At 36.4% G+C, this 13,550-nt stretch overlaps 4 protein-coding genes across 6 annotated transcripts in view; 2 read left to right on the forward strand and 2 right to left on the reverse strand.

Annotated features, from left to right (window-relative positions):
• Window positions 1–949, forward strand: part of LOC27208074 — a 51,760-nt gene extending 50,811 nt beyond the window's left edge. Inside the window, exon 16 of the mRNA XM_044923557.1 lies at window positions 499–949. Coding sequence (XP_044779492.1) covers window positions 499–888 — 390 coding nt within the window. The 3' untranslated portion in view covers window positions 889–949. The remainder of the gene's footprint in view (window positions 1–498) is intronic.
• Window positions 950–1,090: 141 nt separating this feature from the next.
• On the reverse strand, window positions 1,091–2,107 carry LOC6726102 (sperm flagellar protein 1). Its single transcript, XM_002107047.4, has one exon. It carries the CDS (start codon window positions 1,961–1,963, stop codon window positions 1,199–1,201), a length of 765 nt encoding a protein of 254 aa, XP_002107083.1. The 5' UTR covers window positions 1,964–2,107; the 3' UTR covers window positions 1,091–1,198.
• An 865-nt stretch (window positions 2,108–2,972) lies between these two features.
• LOC6726103 lies at window positions 2,973–9,117 on the forward strand. The gene is made up of 8 exons (XM_016174004.3): window positions 2,973–3,340; window positions 4,639–4,936; window positions 5,617–6,057; window positions 6,432–6,607; window positions 7,512–7,725; window positions 7,788–8,112; window positions 8,180–8,304; window positions 8,371–9,117. Exons 2-8 carry the CDS (start codon window positions 4,789–4,791, stop codon window positions 8,499–8,501), a joined length of 1,560 nt encoding a protein of 519 aa, XP_016039580.1. The 5' UTR covers window positions 2,973–3,340; window positions 4,639–4,788; the 3' UTR covers window positions 8,502–9,117.
• An 85-nt stretch (window positions 9,118–9,202) lies between these two features.
• Window positions 9,203–12,374, reverse strand: LOC6726104 (protein NipSnap). Of its 3 annotated transcripts, none has more exons than XM_039296935.2 (6): window positions 12,336–12,374; window positions 11,852–11,925; window positions 10,506–10,685; window positions 10,004–10,297; window positions 9,801–9,943; window positions 9,203–9,644 (listed from the first exon to the last, which is right to left on the reverse strand). In XM_039296935.2, the coding sequence occupies exons 2-6, from the start codon at window positions 11,905–11,907 to the stop codon at window positions 9,496–9,498; spliced, it is 822 nt and encodes a 273-aa protein (XP_039152869.1). In that variant the 5' UTR covers window positions 11,908–11,925; window positions 12,336–12,374; the 3' UTR covers window positions 9,203–9,495. The 3 variants fall into 3 exon arrangements, with proteins under 3 accessions (XP_039152869.1, XP_016039582.1, XP_016039581.1); XM_016172497.3 differs by having other exon boundaries at window positions 11,852–11,966; window positions 12,229–12,372; XM_016172496.3 differs by having other exon boundaries at window positions 12,229–12,367.
• Window positions 12,375–13,550: the final 1,176 nt, after the last annotated feature.

A 13,550-nucleotide genomic window follows, 5' to 3' on the forward strand; every position in this document is an offset into this window, starting at 1 on the left:
GTTTAATTTAGAATAAAGCAATTGCCATTTGATCTAATAAGAAGAAAATCTAAAAAAGAGCCCCGCATCTATAGAATAATAAACAGTCTACAGTATTTAAATCATAAAAGGTATGTAAGCAGGCAGTAAATAATTAAAAATAAATATTTCATTTATATTTACTTTTTAGGCAGGCGACCATTTTTACTAATAAAAGATGACATTAGATTTAGGAGAAATTAGAGTTATGGAAGTTCGACTTGTGGATACAAATTGGTATGAATAAAGTCGCTAAATGATTCGAATTAGGGAAGTTTGAGATATGGAAGTTCGACTGTATTTTTCATTGTTATGCTTTTTTTCCCTTAGTAATGCTAAATAGTTTCCATTGGCTTTTAAACCATATAAAATGTAGTTTAAATTATGAGAAAAAAAGTGTATCATTAGAAAGTCGGAGTAATTAGCTTAATAGGAGCTTTGTATATGTATTTTTGCCCTTTATGCTAATCCTTCCTTCAGATTCCAATTTCACCAAAGGACCCGTGCACTTCAATACTACAAAAAATTAGTCAAGCCCATCAGCATAATGATTCCAGTCACAGTGCGGAATTCGACACCATAATTGTAAAGATAAAGACAGCAATCAAACAGAATTGGACAACTAACAAAAAAGCGCTATTAATAAGGGAGTACTTGGAGTTTGAAAAATTGCGAAAATATCTTGATCATATTTTGGCTGGAAAAATTGAGGAATGCGATATGCGCCTTGCAGTAGTTAAAAGTAGAAAGTGTTGGAACTATTACACAAAACTGAAGGTGATGTTCCATAAGGCAATGCAAGAGACGAGTGCCAGAAAACAGTATTTAATAGGTAATATATCAATGGTATGCAGTGATAACATTGTGTGAACAGATAATTTGTTTATGTGAAAACAAATAAAATGGCTTAAGAATTGAAAATAGTAACCAAGATGAATATTACTTGTATCATTTCTGCTTCTTTACTTTCATACGACAATTGATCTCCCATTTCAATGACCATTTAAGACATTTCAACTATCAACTGCGCTTATCGATTGCCAATTACCAATTATATAAATTTATTGTCATTGATTTGCCAAGACTGTGTCTATTTCGTAATCTATTTAACCGATAATCGGTAATTTAGTTTCACAATCTAACAATAAATAACTTTTTAATAGTAAATCCAAGATTGCCATTAGGAGTTGAACCCGTCCGCGTCCAGATGGGCAGGCGATGATGCTTGAGTAGGACTTATATGGTTCTGAATTAGGGAGTTATTTCCATCGTAAGCTAAGAAACTATTGGTGGCGTTGCTAGTAGCTCTCTTTTGAGGTTGTTTTCCCATCTGCATTAGAAGTTCGTCGATCCGTTCCGTTTTCAATTTAATAATACTCTCCATGTGGGTCATTCGCTGTTGATAGGCATCGATAATAGCATCCTTTGCATGACTATCACGTTCCACTTTCTCGTACAGCGAATATAGGATCATTTTCTGCGGCACCTGAACTATGCCATCGCCCACCTGTTTGTTAACCACAACAGTTTTCACCTCATCATTTTCCTCCCAAAGTTTTTCCTGCCGCAATGTCGCATTTCGTTGTTCTGCAAGGCGTTGTCGTTTCTCCAATCGTATCACTTCATGCAACAAGACTTCGGCGGCACCACTAACACCATTTGCCATTTGCTCCATAAAATCTTTGGTCAACGTCATATTTAACTTGGACAACACTCTGAAGTTGAATGTCTCCCAATTGGCCAACTTGAGCTGAACACTACTCTTCTTCGGATAATTGAAGAGATCCACCAAGCGCGGATAGTCGCGTTTGAATATTTCGGCCAGCGGCAAAACATCGGAAAACTCGCGGCGCAATCTATGAGTGCTGATATTATTTTGTTGCAGCCATTTGCTTACTTCCTCCAACTCTTCGCGGCTCAGGTTCTTGCCACTCACGGTATGCATCCTTGGTAAATATGATATGCAATAGCAAAATCAATTTGTAAATCTGGTATCGGCTTTACTGTTGTGTGGGTATACACACATTAAAATATCTGATGTGTCTGAGTTTGAGTCTGAATCGGCCAAAAAAATCAACTACTGTGAGTGCAAATCCAAAGCAACCTTTGGGTAGGAATCATAAAAATGGGATAGTACGGTGTTTAAATATTTTTTGAAAGCTATTATGTTGGGACATTTTAAATACCCCTTTTATTCTTATATTGAGTCTTGGAAAATTCCCATTCAAAGTCTTCTAGGTTTCTGTATGATTTGTTTGGTGACATCACCATAGATTCCATCCCTACTTTTTGGTCACTGCACTGGAGTATAATACTTTTCAGTATACACGTATTATTGTATCTTATAATTTAGATCATCAGTTAGGAACTGTTATACTACTTACCGATGTTATACTAATGCAATAAATATATAACAGTAAAAAGCGTTCGAGAACACAAGTTTGCTATTTGTAAGCACTGTAAAATGTAATGTAGAAAAGCTTATGTAAGCTTCACTTGTAAAATTGTTCTTTAGCCTATAGTTTAAATATTCTACCATGTTAATTATATTCATATCAAATAAAGACAATTAAGATAAAAAAAAGCTTTGTTGATTGGTATTATAATAATAAATATCTATTATTATTATATAATTCTAATATTAAAAATAATTAAACTACTGAAAAATTGATTCATTCACTGAGGACTTAATGGAAGCTGAAAAGCAACCAACTTTCGCTACCAGCCCATGAATTTCCCAACTTTAATAAAATGCCTGGTGAAAGCTTTGGGACGAACTTCTCTTTCCCCAACTAGGGGAGATGTCCTGAGCAGTGTTGAGTACCCGTATGGACTCAACAGAAATCCCCTTTTGAGTGACTCACTCACGGGATTCGAGTGTGCAGACAAGCTTTCGCTCATTTGTGCTCGGCTTTTCATTTGGACGCTTGGAATGGAGTCCAAAGTTTTTGCCAACGACAGTTCATTACGGTTTTCAAGGATAAGCGATACCTACGTGCTCGCCGGATAGAGCGCATGAGAATAAAACGCACCAAAGGACATCTGCGTATTTCCTACCGTCTTTATGAAATAGTTTGAGTACATTATCTTTTTTTCAGTGTGTACAAATGTGTTAATAATAAAATCAAGTATAAACTTCTGTATGCCTGGATAAAGTAATATTTTTTTACATTTTTTTTGTTGTTGCTAACTCAATGCGAACGTGCCAGTGAATTTTTGTTTGTACAAATGTGACTTGTGCCAAAAGCAAGGGATTTACTAATCGCCGCAATTCCGACCAGGTATCTTGAATGGTAGGCAACACAACACATCGCCGCACATGGTAAGTGAAATAGGGATAGAAAAAAGGGCTGTCAGACTGCATGAATATTTAAGGGACCAATTAATTGCCGAGCTTAATCAAAAATTCCAGTAAAAAGTTAATCAAATTATATAAATAATTTAATTTAATATAAATTGTGAAGTCCCAACGAGTATTCGAAGAATGGGCCTATTACGTTTCGTTAGCTTTTGAAAATAAAATAATGCGCCATGGGCAAAACACAAAATTAATCTTACTGCCAGAGATATATCATTTTCGATGGGTGTATGGACAGGAAGCTTAGATTATGGTAGAGGAGACGAACTCAAAACGAAATAAGAAATAATGCCGCTGGCAAGTGTCCCAAATATCAAATTCCCCGCTACTCACTGGTCTGCTACCAAATATATTGCCCTAGAATCGTTTTTAATAATTGACGAAATTTAATATCTACCGCAAAACAAATTCATTTTTCAACACCTTTAAATTCGTTTTTGTTTCGCAATACGATTTTGTTTTACGTTGATTTTTTTATTTTTAAGACAATGCAAATGAAACCGGGCAATTTCCACAAGCCAAACACATATGTGGTTTTCATGGCCAGCAGTTTTAAAATGCTTAAAATTATTCATACTTCATACTAAAATCGGGTCATGTCGCACGGGGCATTTTTTCGTTATTGTATTTGTTTTGTTTTGCATGCCTTGAGCCAAGAATTAATAGTCCTCCTCCATTATTTGAATAGTTCAGTCCCATGGGCCTAGAGATGCGCTGATCAAACCATTGTTCGAGGGCCTTTAACGTCCCCCTCCACAACCTTCTAAGCAAAACCTATAGCCTGCCATTAAACTGGGTCACACAAATTCACAATATCTTCAATTTTTACTGCGCTTTAATAAAAATGAACATAGAGCATCAAGCTTTAAGATGTTTTGGTTAGGTTATTGGGCTTATAAGTGCTTTTTTGTTATCCATTGGCCACTTGGCAAAACCAACACAAGAAACGAAATAAAATAGTAGTGACATAAAAATGTGAGGGTAAATTTTTGTACATATAAATGTATCAAGTTCTGTGTCCCGGAACTTAAGCATTAGGTCACTTTTTCCCAAAGTTTTAAATGACTAACATAAAACAGTGCAGACAAACCAAAGTTCAAAGTAATTTGTTTGCATTTATTATAATAGTTGTAAAAGTAAGAGCAAAGAAATGATTTTCCCTGCAATTAATTCACTTATTCTTGATATGCATCAGCATCCTTGTGGGTAGAAACTCTTGAGCAAATGATTTTCCTTGAATACTTTACTACGTTCTCTTGCAGTAATTTAAATGTTAAAGAAAAGAGGGAAATATTCGCTGAGCCATCGACAAGATTCAGTGCCAGAAAGCAGCTGAGTTTTCTCGGAACTAAGATGAAGGTTACTGATTTCTCTCGAGCACATTCCGTAAGTCACGTCGCCCCGTGCAAAGGATGAGGCTTCCGAAAGGATATAGGACACTATCACCAGCATCGAACGCTGCCCAGACGCTACCACTCTCCTACAATTCACAAGCCAGTCTGAGCCTTCTTCGGCTGCTCACAATTGCTCTGGTGATTGGATCGCAAGTTCATGTTCTATGTAAGTGTAGCCCTTAAGTTTCCCTGAACTTTGTTTGCAAAACAGCATTTAAATAACCCCGAAGCCTTTGTTATGACTCCTTTTCCCATGCTTTGTGCTCCTTACTTATCAAGGTGGCATCAGCTAGAGGAAGTTCAATTATTCTTAATGGACCGGGTTTTCTTAGAAACTTACAACGGATATTTAACCATCAAACTTTCTAATTCGGTCAATTAGGTAGAAAACTGGGTATATACACTTTTCATTCATTTGCGGCTAGTAAAAACTAAAACATTTTATCATGGGAAGCAAATATTGAAAATATGCGTGTTAAGTACATGGAAAAAAGAAAATTAGAAACTATACCATAAAGTCTTTACTTTGGTCATCCAACGAATAAAACTTTGTATAAAGTGGCTTAAAAATAATACCACAGATTTACGAGTACGAATTAAATGTTATTCAGTAGATAGTTAGGAACTTTGTTTCTACCAACCCTACTATATTTTTACCTATTTAACAACCTAAGGTTTCAATTAGTCCAAGGCCCATGAATATAGCATATTTGTATGAATGACGCTTTAAGCCAATGGGGTAATTTAAAAACGGTTAGATATTTCTGAGGAGCTGAGACCTTCTTTATACATAATTTTTCGAACTTTAATTTTATTATTTTTGTATTTTTCACCTATTTAATCCAGACACGACATCCGTCGAAACAAAATCCCCCTCCGCAAGTGAACAATCCAGAAACGGCGAGAATCGTACATTACTTTTTGATGACTATAATAAAACTAAATCGACATTATCAACTGCTGATTACCTGTCAGCCACAAGGGCAACCCTTTACGCGTTTTCATCGCAGGATCAGGACGAGGACCATTCCCAAATGCCAGTCGAGGCGTCTAACGCTCCGCACAGCCCCATTCCCACGAAAATGAGTCGGGGTAAAATAACCATGGAGACACCGGGCAGCATGGAGTTTAGCAGCAATAGCCTTCCAATCAAAAATTTAGGGACAACTGATCAGCTGACGACTGTGACCATGCCCACCACAGCATTCGCTTCCCTGAAAGTCGACAGAAGTACCATGAAACAGCCAATTGATTCCACACGCACGAGGAATCATTGGACAGCAAGTGGTAAGTGGGATAGCTTTGGTGATATGCACAGCAGCATTTGCAGTATGAACATTTTTAGGAAAGTTAAATTGGTGATTTTAAATAGTGATTGTTAACGTTTGTAAAAGGTGGTTCAATATATAATATTTATGCGGTATCTATGTGATTATATTTAGGCGTGTTATGATAAAATAACGTTTTAAACTTTTTTTTTTTTTTTACATAAATGTTTGTCTTCAAAGAAAACGAAAGGATGTAGATACATACGCATGGCTTTCTTCAAAAAGAATGCGGCAACCTTCGTGTACTACGTGTACTACTTACATACATACTTACATATGTATATATTCTTAATTTGGATTTAATTTTTCGGAAACTTTTTTAAATCTTGGCAGGATTCGCACGTGTCACAGAACGACCACGTAGCAAGCACCACCACGAGCACCACTGGGGACCCTTTTTTGAGGAGCCCATCAACTCGGCAACCTCGGGTGACAACCTCGTTTCCGCCGTACATTTGTTTACGGAAGCAGTGCTCAATTGCCGTGTCGGTATGCTCAAGGACAAAACTGTAAGTGAACGCCATTTTGAAATGTACGCGGATTCATATGTACATACCTTCGAACGTACAAACACATACATACATGCATATGTACATACATACATATCTTTTGTTCTGCACAGTTAATTGATTTCACAAATGATGAAACAACCAGAAATAATTGGAAATAAATTAGCCCTCACTACCTTTGCGTTCACGGATTTTATTTACTTTATTTATTAATTACACATACGAATGTAACAAAACAAAAAGCAAAGCAATAAAATCCTTTTTTTTGAATAAATATAATTTAGTTACTATTCAATTTGAATGCATTTCTTAATATGTTTACATCATACATATTTCGCAACAAAAAACGCCCACCGCCACCACCATGAAAACTCATATTGTGTATGAGTACTTTTTTACGGATGTGTGTGTGTGCAATATCGGAAGACCAATAAACGCACAAAAATTTGCCCATTTGACGATAAATATTATAATTATTGAGTGCTACTCATTACACCGGCCTGCAAGTACTCACTTATAATCATATTACCTAAATTGTTGGCACTTTTAGACGCATCGAAATGTATAAAAACTGATTTAATTTAATTGTTTCGCGGAAGCCATTTTCTTTACCGATGCTCACAATATATGACAACGAAATGAAAGAGAAGAAGAAGCCGATTAGAGAGCCTATTTTCTTTACAGCTATTTTCATAATTCGATCCTCCCGCTTGTGTTTGTTTTTATTAAACCGATAGTCGTGAGAGAGCGCTTTGAGAGAGAAAAATGTGTAGTGGTTTACCGTTTCCACTATTTTCTTTTACGTATCATATGTATATATGTAGATATGTACGTACATAAATATGTACCTATATTCTCAATCTTGCGTTTACTTTAAATGATATTTTGAATTTCCAACTTTCAGGTCATGTGGGTCAGGCGAACGGCAGAGAAGGTATCGCTCCTCACCGTTGGCAACGTGACCTACAGTGGAGACCCGAGGATTCGGGTGAAGTTCCAGTACCCGAACAATTGGCGGTTACTTATCAATCCCACGCAGACTGAAGACGCCGGAGTTTACATGTGCCAGGTTTCCACCCATCCCCCCCGGGTATTCACCACAAATCTCACTGTCTTGGGTATGGATGACACCATTTCTAACCTTATAACGAATCCTAAATGGCAAGTTTTCCAAATTTAGAGCCGCCCCTCAGGATAATCGATGAGCACGAGAGGGACGTGGGGGATCGTTATTATAAGTCTGGAAGCACCGTCGATCTACAATGCCAAATATCGCGTAGCTTTTTCCAAAAAGAACGTCAGACCATTCTGAAATCAACCGATTCTGCAAACGATGCTGTACAGAAACTAATCAATGAGACGACTAGTGAGCTTAATCTAATTGGCAACGCAAATCAGACGCAACACAAGTTCTCTGGCCAGGATCTGGAGAAATACTTCACCAAGTTTATAACCTGGGCTAAGGACGAAGAACCACTCCAAGGAATGACCAATAGGCGCTTAAGGTAGATTATACACGATGCACATCCCTACCAAGTTGGAATTCTTATACATGTGTCCTGTGTATTGCAGCGTTTCCGATGTTTGGCTAACCAGTCGTATCTCCATTGGGGATGCCAAGCTATCCGATAGTGGCAACTATTCCTGTTCCCTTGGCAGACTGTTCACCGTAATTGTCCAAGTTCAAGTGCTCACAGGTATTAAATTAGTCACTGAAGTTTCGTGAAAGTCATCACCCTGATTTGTGATATATATCTTTGCAGGCGAACTACCCGCAGCTGTTCAGCACAATATAGGTTCAAGAACCGAAATCTATTCCCTTGCGATGTTGGGTCATCTCCTCCTACTCATTTTCCTCTTCAATTGCCTGAAAACCGAAAATCGACATTTCTGAGGCTTTAATCTGAGAAGGGACTGCGGAAAACCCCATAGCCATTCGATTTTCACAAACAATTAACCAATAATATTAGGTATAAACGAGATTGGCTGGTTCTAAACAACGGTTTTAGTTTTAAAGTTGAGAATCAGAAGGTGATTTCATTACATATTTTTGTTATAGTGCCTACGGTGTATAAGACTTTAAATTGGTTTGGACAAATATTCTTAAAAATTTGTTTAGAATTGAATTGATTAGTTGATTAGGCAAAAAGATGACACAATAACATTCCAGATTCCTAAGAACCAAAACCCAACGGTTTAAAAAAAAGTTTCTCGAACTTTTTTTCTAGTTAATTTAGTGATGATGTTGAAATCTCGCACACATGTTATATGATGCCTCTTAAAGAGTTAAGAAACTGGCGAGGATAGCAAAATATTTAGTTTAATTTTCTGTGACTTTGAAAAGTTGATAGATTATGTGCATTAATTAAGTTTGAGCAACTAAGCTGGCAAATCAAATGTATCATACGTTATTATTATGTTATACCACTAATTCACAGGATAACAAGTTTTTTCATGAAAACAACGATCTGATTAAAACTTTATGCGGTATACTACTTTTTCATCACCTATTTTGCTGTTTGTAATTACGGAATTGGGTGGTTCAGCATTTTATTAGAGGTGTTTCAATACCATACCATTTTAAAAACAACCTTATAACAGTTTCATAATTGCTTTATTTTATAAAAACAAAATTGGTTTTGTTAAATTCAAAGGTCGTAGGCGATACACACATAGAGGTTCGTAAAAATGTTGGATAGAAATTTCCACTTTGACCTTAATTATACTTAAAAAAAAAAATTAAATGATTGCAGCTGACATTATTTACAATAACTATTCAACAGGAAAATAGGCGAAGTTGCGTTTTCGGTGTTTTCACAGCTAATTTGTTCAATCGTCGATGAACTTCAATTTCTCAGATCGCTAGAAAGTGCAACACCCAGTGCTAATTATTGTGAGGGCGAGAACTCAGTGGGCGCCAGGACACGGCAGTGCATCTCGCGGATTAATGGCACCGTGTAGGCCACACACTCATCCCATCCGGGGGATCGCCAGGCTGCTTCACGGGTCTCCTTACGGTCTTGCAGAGATTTGTAACCTATTTTCAAAAGAAGAGCAAATATTAATGTTTGCATTACAGCTTATGAATCTTTTTTGAACAGAAAAGTATGGTTTCAAATCTGCTAGTGGCTTAAAATATCCTTAAAACCTCTCTAAATTTCTGATTTTTGTAATTATATTATTAATCACTTACACCAAATGTGATGGACATTGTACAGTCTTCCGATCTGCGAGAAGAATCCGGCGAATGCTTCGTTGTTGTGCTTGCGATAGTTGATGGCGCGGGCCCAGTTGTTTCCCCACTCAATCATGGTGCCAGGGGTCAGTCGGTATGAGCTGAGACAATTGGGTTAATTAGCTGTGCCATTTTTAAATTAAAAATACTCTGCAACATACCGCATTTCGTAAATGTTCTTGCCGGTGCGACTGGCAATTTGCGGCCAGTAGCTGAATGCCAAGAGATATTGCAGATGACGGGAGCGCAAGAATTTGGAACGCTCCTGCATCAAGCTAAGATACTCGGGATCGTTCCAAAGGTCTTCTTTCGCCTGATCTATCTTCTCGAAGCCTCCTGTGTACTTCCACAGGTGCAGGCACTGATCCATGTCGCCCACCTGAACCGTCCATGATGCCACCAATTCGCAGGAAAGGTTTGCCTTCTTCTCGTTGATCAAAGCGACAGTAGTTTTGCTGTAAAAGGTAAGGGTACGTTTAACAATCTATTCTTCTTTCGGGAGGGGGCATAACTTATGGGATTTGAAACCACATGGAAAGGTGTTTGAAAGTATGCTATCGAAAATGGACAACGTTTTCAGTGCTTATTCTTTAGATTTGAGCACTCTGCATTTATTTAGTTCTTTTAGGCAACTTTTAAGGTCGTTTAATTTCAGTCACTTACTAGTTAGTTAAGTAGCTGCCCATGGAATCGGGCCTGACGTTGTGGGTATGAAGGGCATATATGATTTCCTTATCGCTGAGCATGCGACTGTGCGACTCCTTGGTTGGCTCTATTTTCCGAACGAGCAGTTTTGAGAACCATGATTCTGAATCGTTGCAGCTCGGAGTGGTGGACAGAGAGCTAAAAGTAGCAATAATGGGTAATTTAAATAAGTTTAATAAACAATTACAAAATAAACTTACAATATCTTAACTGTATTCTGTATAAGGTAAGATATTTTGGGAATACCTATAAATACACATTTAAATTGTACGTTCTGAATACAAACTCTTTAGATAACGTTTTTAATAAGTGTATCTTTCAGATCGAAGATATAATATTCAATTTGTGGAAGGCCACTTATCAATATTAGCTCAAAGTAGGCCAATTCAATTGGACCGTAGGCGAAAAAAAGATAAATAAAAAGAACGCTATTTCCTTTACACTGAACTAACAAATTGAAAAAACTACCCCTGCGTATTATTAATTTTTTTCGAATTTTCCAGAGGCAAATGTATTCATAACTTAAAAATACAAAATGCATATATAGTAGCACATTTCATATATGAAGGGTAACGAAAATTCGCACCGTAGTGTTTATTTTGTTTTTGCATACGTTTTTGCTTTGCTGACGTCGCAACGGCATTTTCATTTATGTATGGATGTATATGTACGAAATTGGAACCAAACATACATATTAACGTGTAGGAGTGTGAATGCCAGTGCTGGAAAGGGTACGCGATTTGTGTACCTACAAGGACGGTACCGGCTGGGAAAAATAGTAAGCAATATCTACTCTGCACATATTTAGGGATAATTTAATAGCATAAGTTTGAGGAATTTTTGAAATAATAGAAAATAATAAATATATTGAATAATATATTTAATCTAAAATACTTGTTATGACTAGTATGTTGAAATAATTAATGTTAATAAAAATGAGCACCTAAGCAGTAGGAAAGTTAAATATAAATACCATTAAAAACTTTTAAGGTTTCATTATTTTAAGATCCTTATAAATACCGTTATTTATATATAAATAATACGAATTAATTTTGATATTTCAATCTAAAAAAAATTGAATATACAAGTATATATTCATTGTTTATATTTTATTTTATATATATATTTGCATTATTTTTTATTCCAGTGCATGTTAATCTGGGCAATTTAAAAGTGCCACAAGCTGATATCCAGGTACAGGTACCTGTGGCTATTCGGCAACACTGATCAAATATGTACATGGACACAGCTGTGGGCAATTTTTGTGTTCATTTTTTATAGTATATGCATGTTGTTTTTCTTACCGGACAGCGTTGTTGTTGCTTTTGCCGACGGCCAATAGATTACGTAGCTTAAGCATTTTCGATTTATGTAGGATCTGGCGAGTATATATGTATATAGAGCGATATGGGGTGAAAACTGGAAAATAAAATCAGTAACTGTTATCATCCCGATTTGCCATCTCTCCCACTGCAATGTGTGTACATTATGTGTACTTTAGTCAAGGTGAAGTCAGAGTCATTTTAACAAGTGCGCCGGTACATGGTCTTTGGTAGCATTGATAATAGAGAATGTAGAGCGTTCTCTCGTTTCAACTCTGTCCGATGTCCCCCACCCGCTTTAAATTCAGCAATTATTTTGGAAAAATAATAAATAGTTCTCTTTCCACACTAGCACTCACTTTATAGTTATTTGCGGGAGTGTTACAAACTAAAATAATATTTAAATGAAATGTTAACGTTAAAAGAAAACAAAATAATATGCAGTAGAGCTGGCTTAACCACTGACCGATTCTATCGATATATCGCGTCCATGCGCTTGGCTATCGATATGGACCTAAGAGCTAACAAAGTAGTCGTCTTTTCGATTGCATGCTATACCGATAAGCTGTCTGAGTTTTTTGCGGTCACTCTGGATTAATTACGTTACATTTCAAATTTGTGGCTTAAATAATAATAATAAAGTAAATTTAAAAGCTGACTTTGAATTTCATAGTTTGGAAAGCAAAAATTTGACTCTCTTTCTTATTCTTGGACCACTCTTCTTCTTGGCCGCTCTCAAGCTTAAGTCCGATTTGTAAGCTCCTGTTTTCGATCAGTTCGTTTTCTTCCTTCGCGAGCATCGGTAAAAGGAAAAATGGCGGCTTCGCGTGCCAAAATGAATTAAATCAATTTTAATGTTTTTCGGTATTAAAAAGTACTGGAAGTTAGTTAAAACGATAAGTAATAAGTGATCGCACACTCGTAAACGTATTTAAACTCATTAATTTTCCTTAAACGATTTAATTATGTGTTTTACGGATCTTTGATTTTACTCGCACACACGTTTGAGCGGAGAAGTACTTACATATGTGTGTGTGAGCGTAAGTGAGCAGCTCGGCTTTATGTGCGTTTCAAATTTGAGAGCGGTTATATAGTTCATATTTAAAATACTTGTTTATTTATTTAAAACTGCACACTGGTAAACGAGTAACTTTTCGTTAGACGATTTCATTTTGTGTTTTACATTACGGATCTTTGAATTTGATTTTACACGCACACACTCTTGTGTGGAGAAGTACATACATACATATGTGTGTGTGCGTAAGTGAGCAGCCCGGCTTGATTGCCTTTTAAATTTGAGCGCGGTTATATAGAGTTCATATTTATAATGCCTGCTTATTTATTTAAAACCGACAACTTTTGTATGGTTAGTACCTTTTGCGAATGTATATACATGCGATAAATTAATAGAAATGAAATACACCTGGAAAAGAGGACCAAAAAAAAGAAAATGGCGAAACCAAAAAATTGACTCTTATTTGTGTGCTGCTTTACTCCGCCCTTTATACCGTTTGCTTTTATTTCCATTTCGTTTTCTACCTTCGCCGGCGGTTAAAACGGTTAAAATTTGTGTTTTCATACACTCGGGCGTGCAAATATACATACCTGTGTTAAAAGTGAAATTAAAAATAGCATTTCTCCAAATATCGGCCAAAGGAAAGAAATATAACGAAATAATTAA

Source organism: Drosophila simulans, chromosome X (genome assembly GCF_016746395.2).
Source record: "Drosophila simulans strain w501 chromosome X, Prin_Dsim_3.1, whole genome shotgun sequence".
In the NCBI taxonomy this organism is placed as follows: domain Eukaryota; kingdom Metazoa; phylum Arthropoda; class Insecta; order Diptera; family Drosophilidae; genus Drosophila; species Drosophila simulans.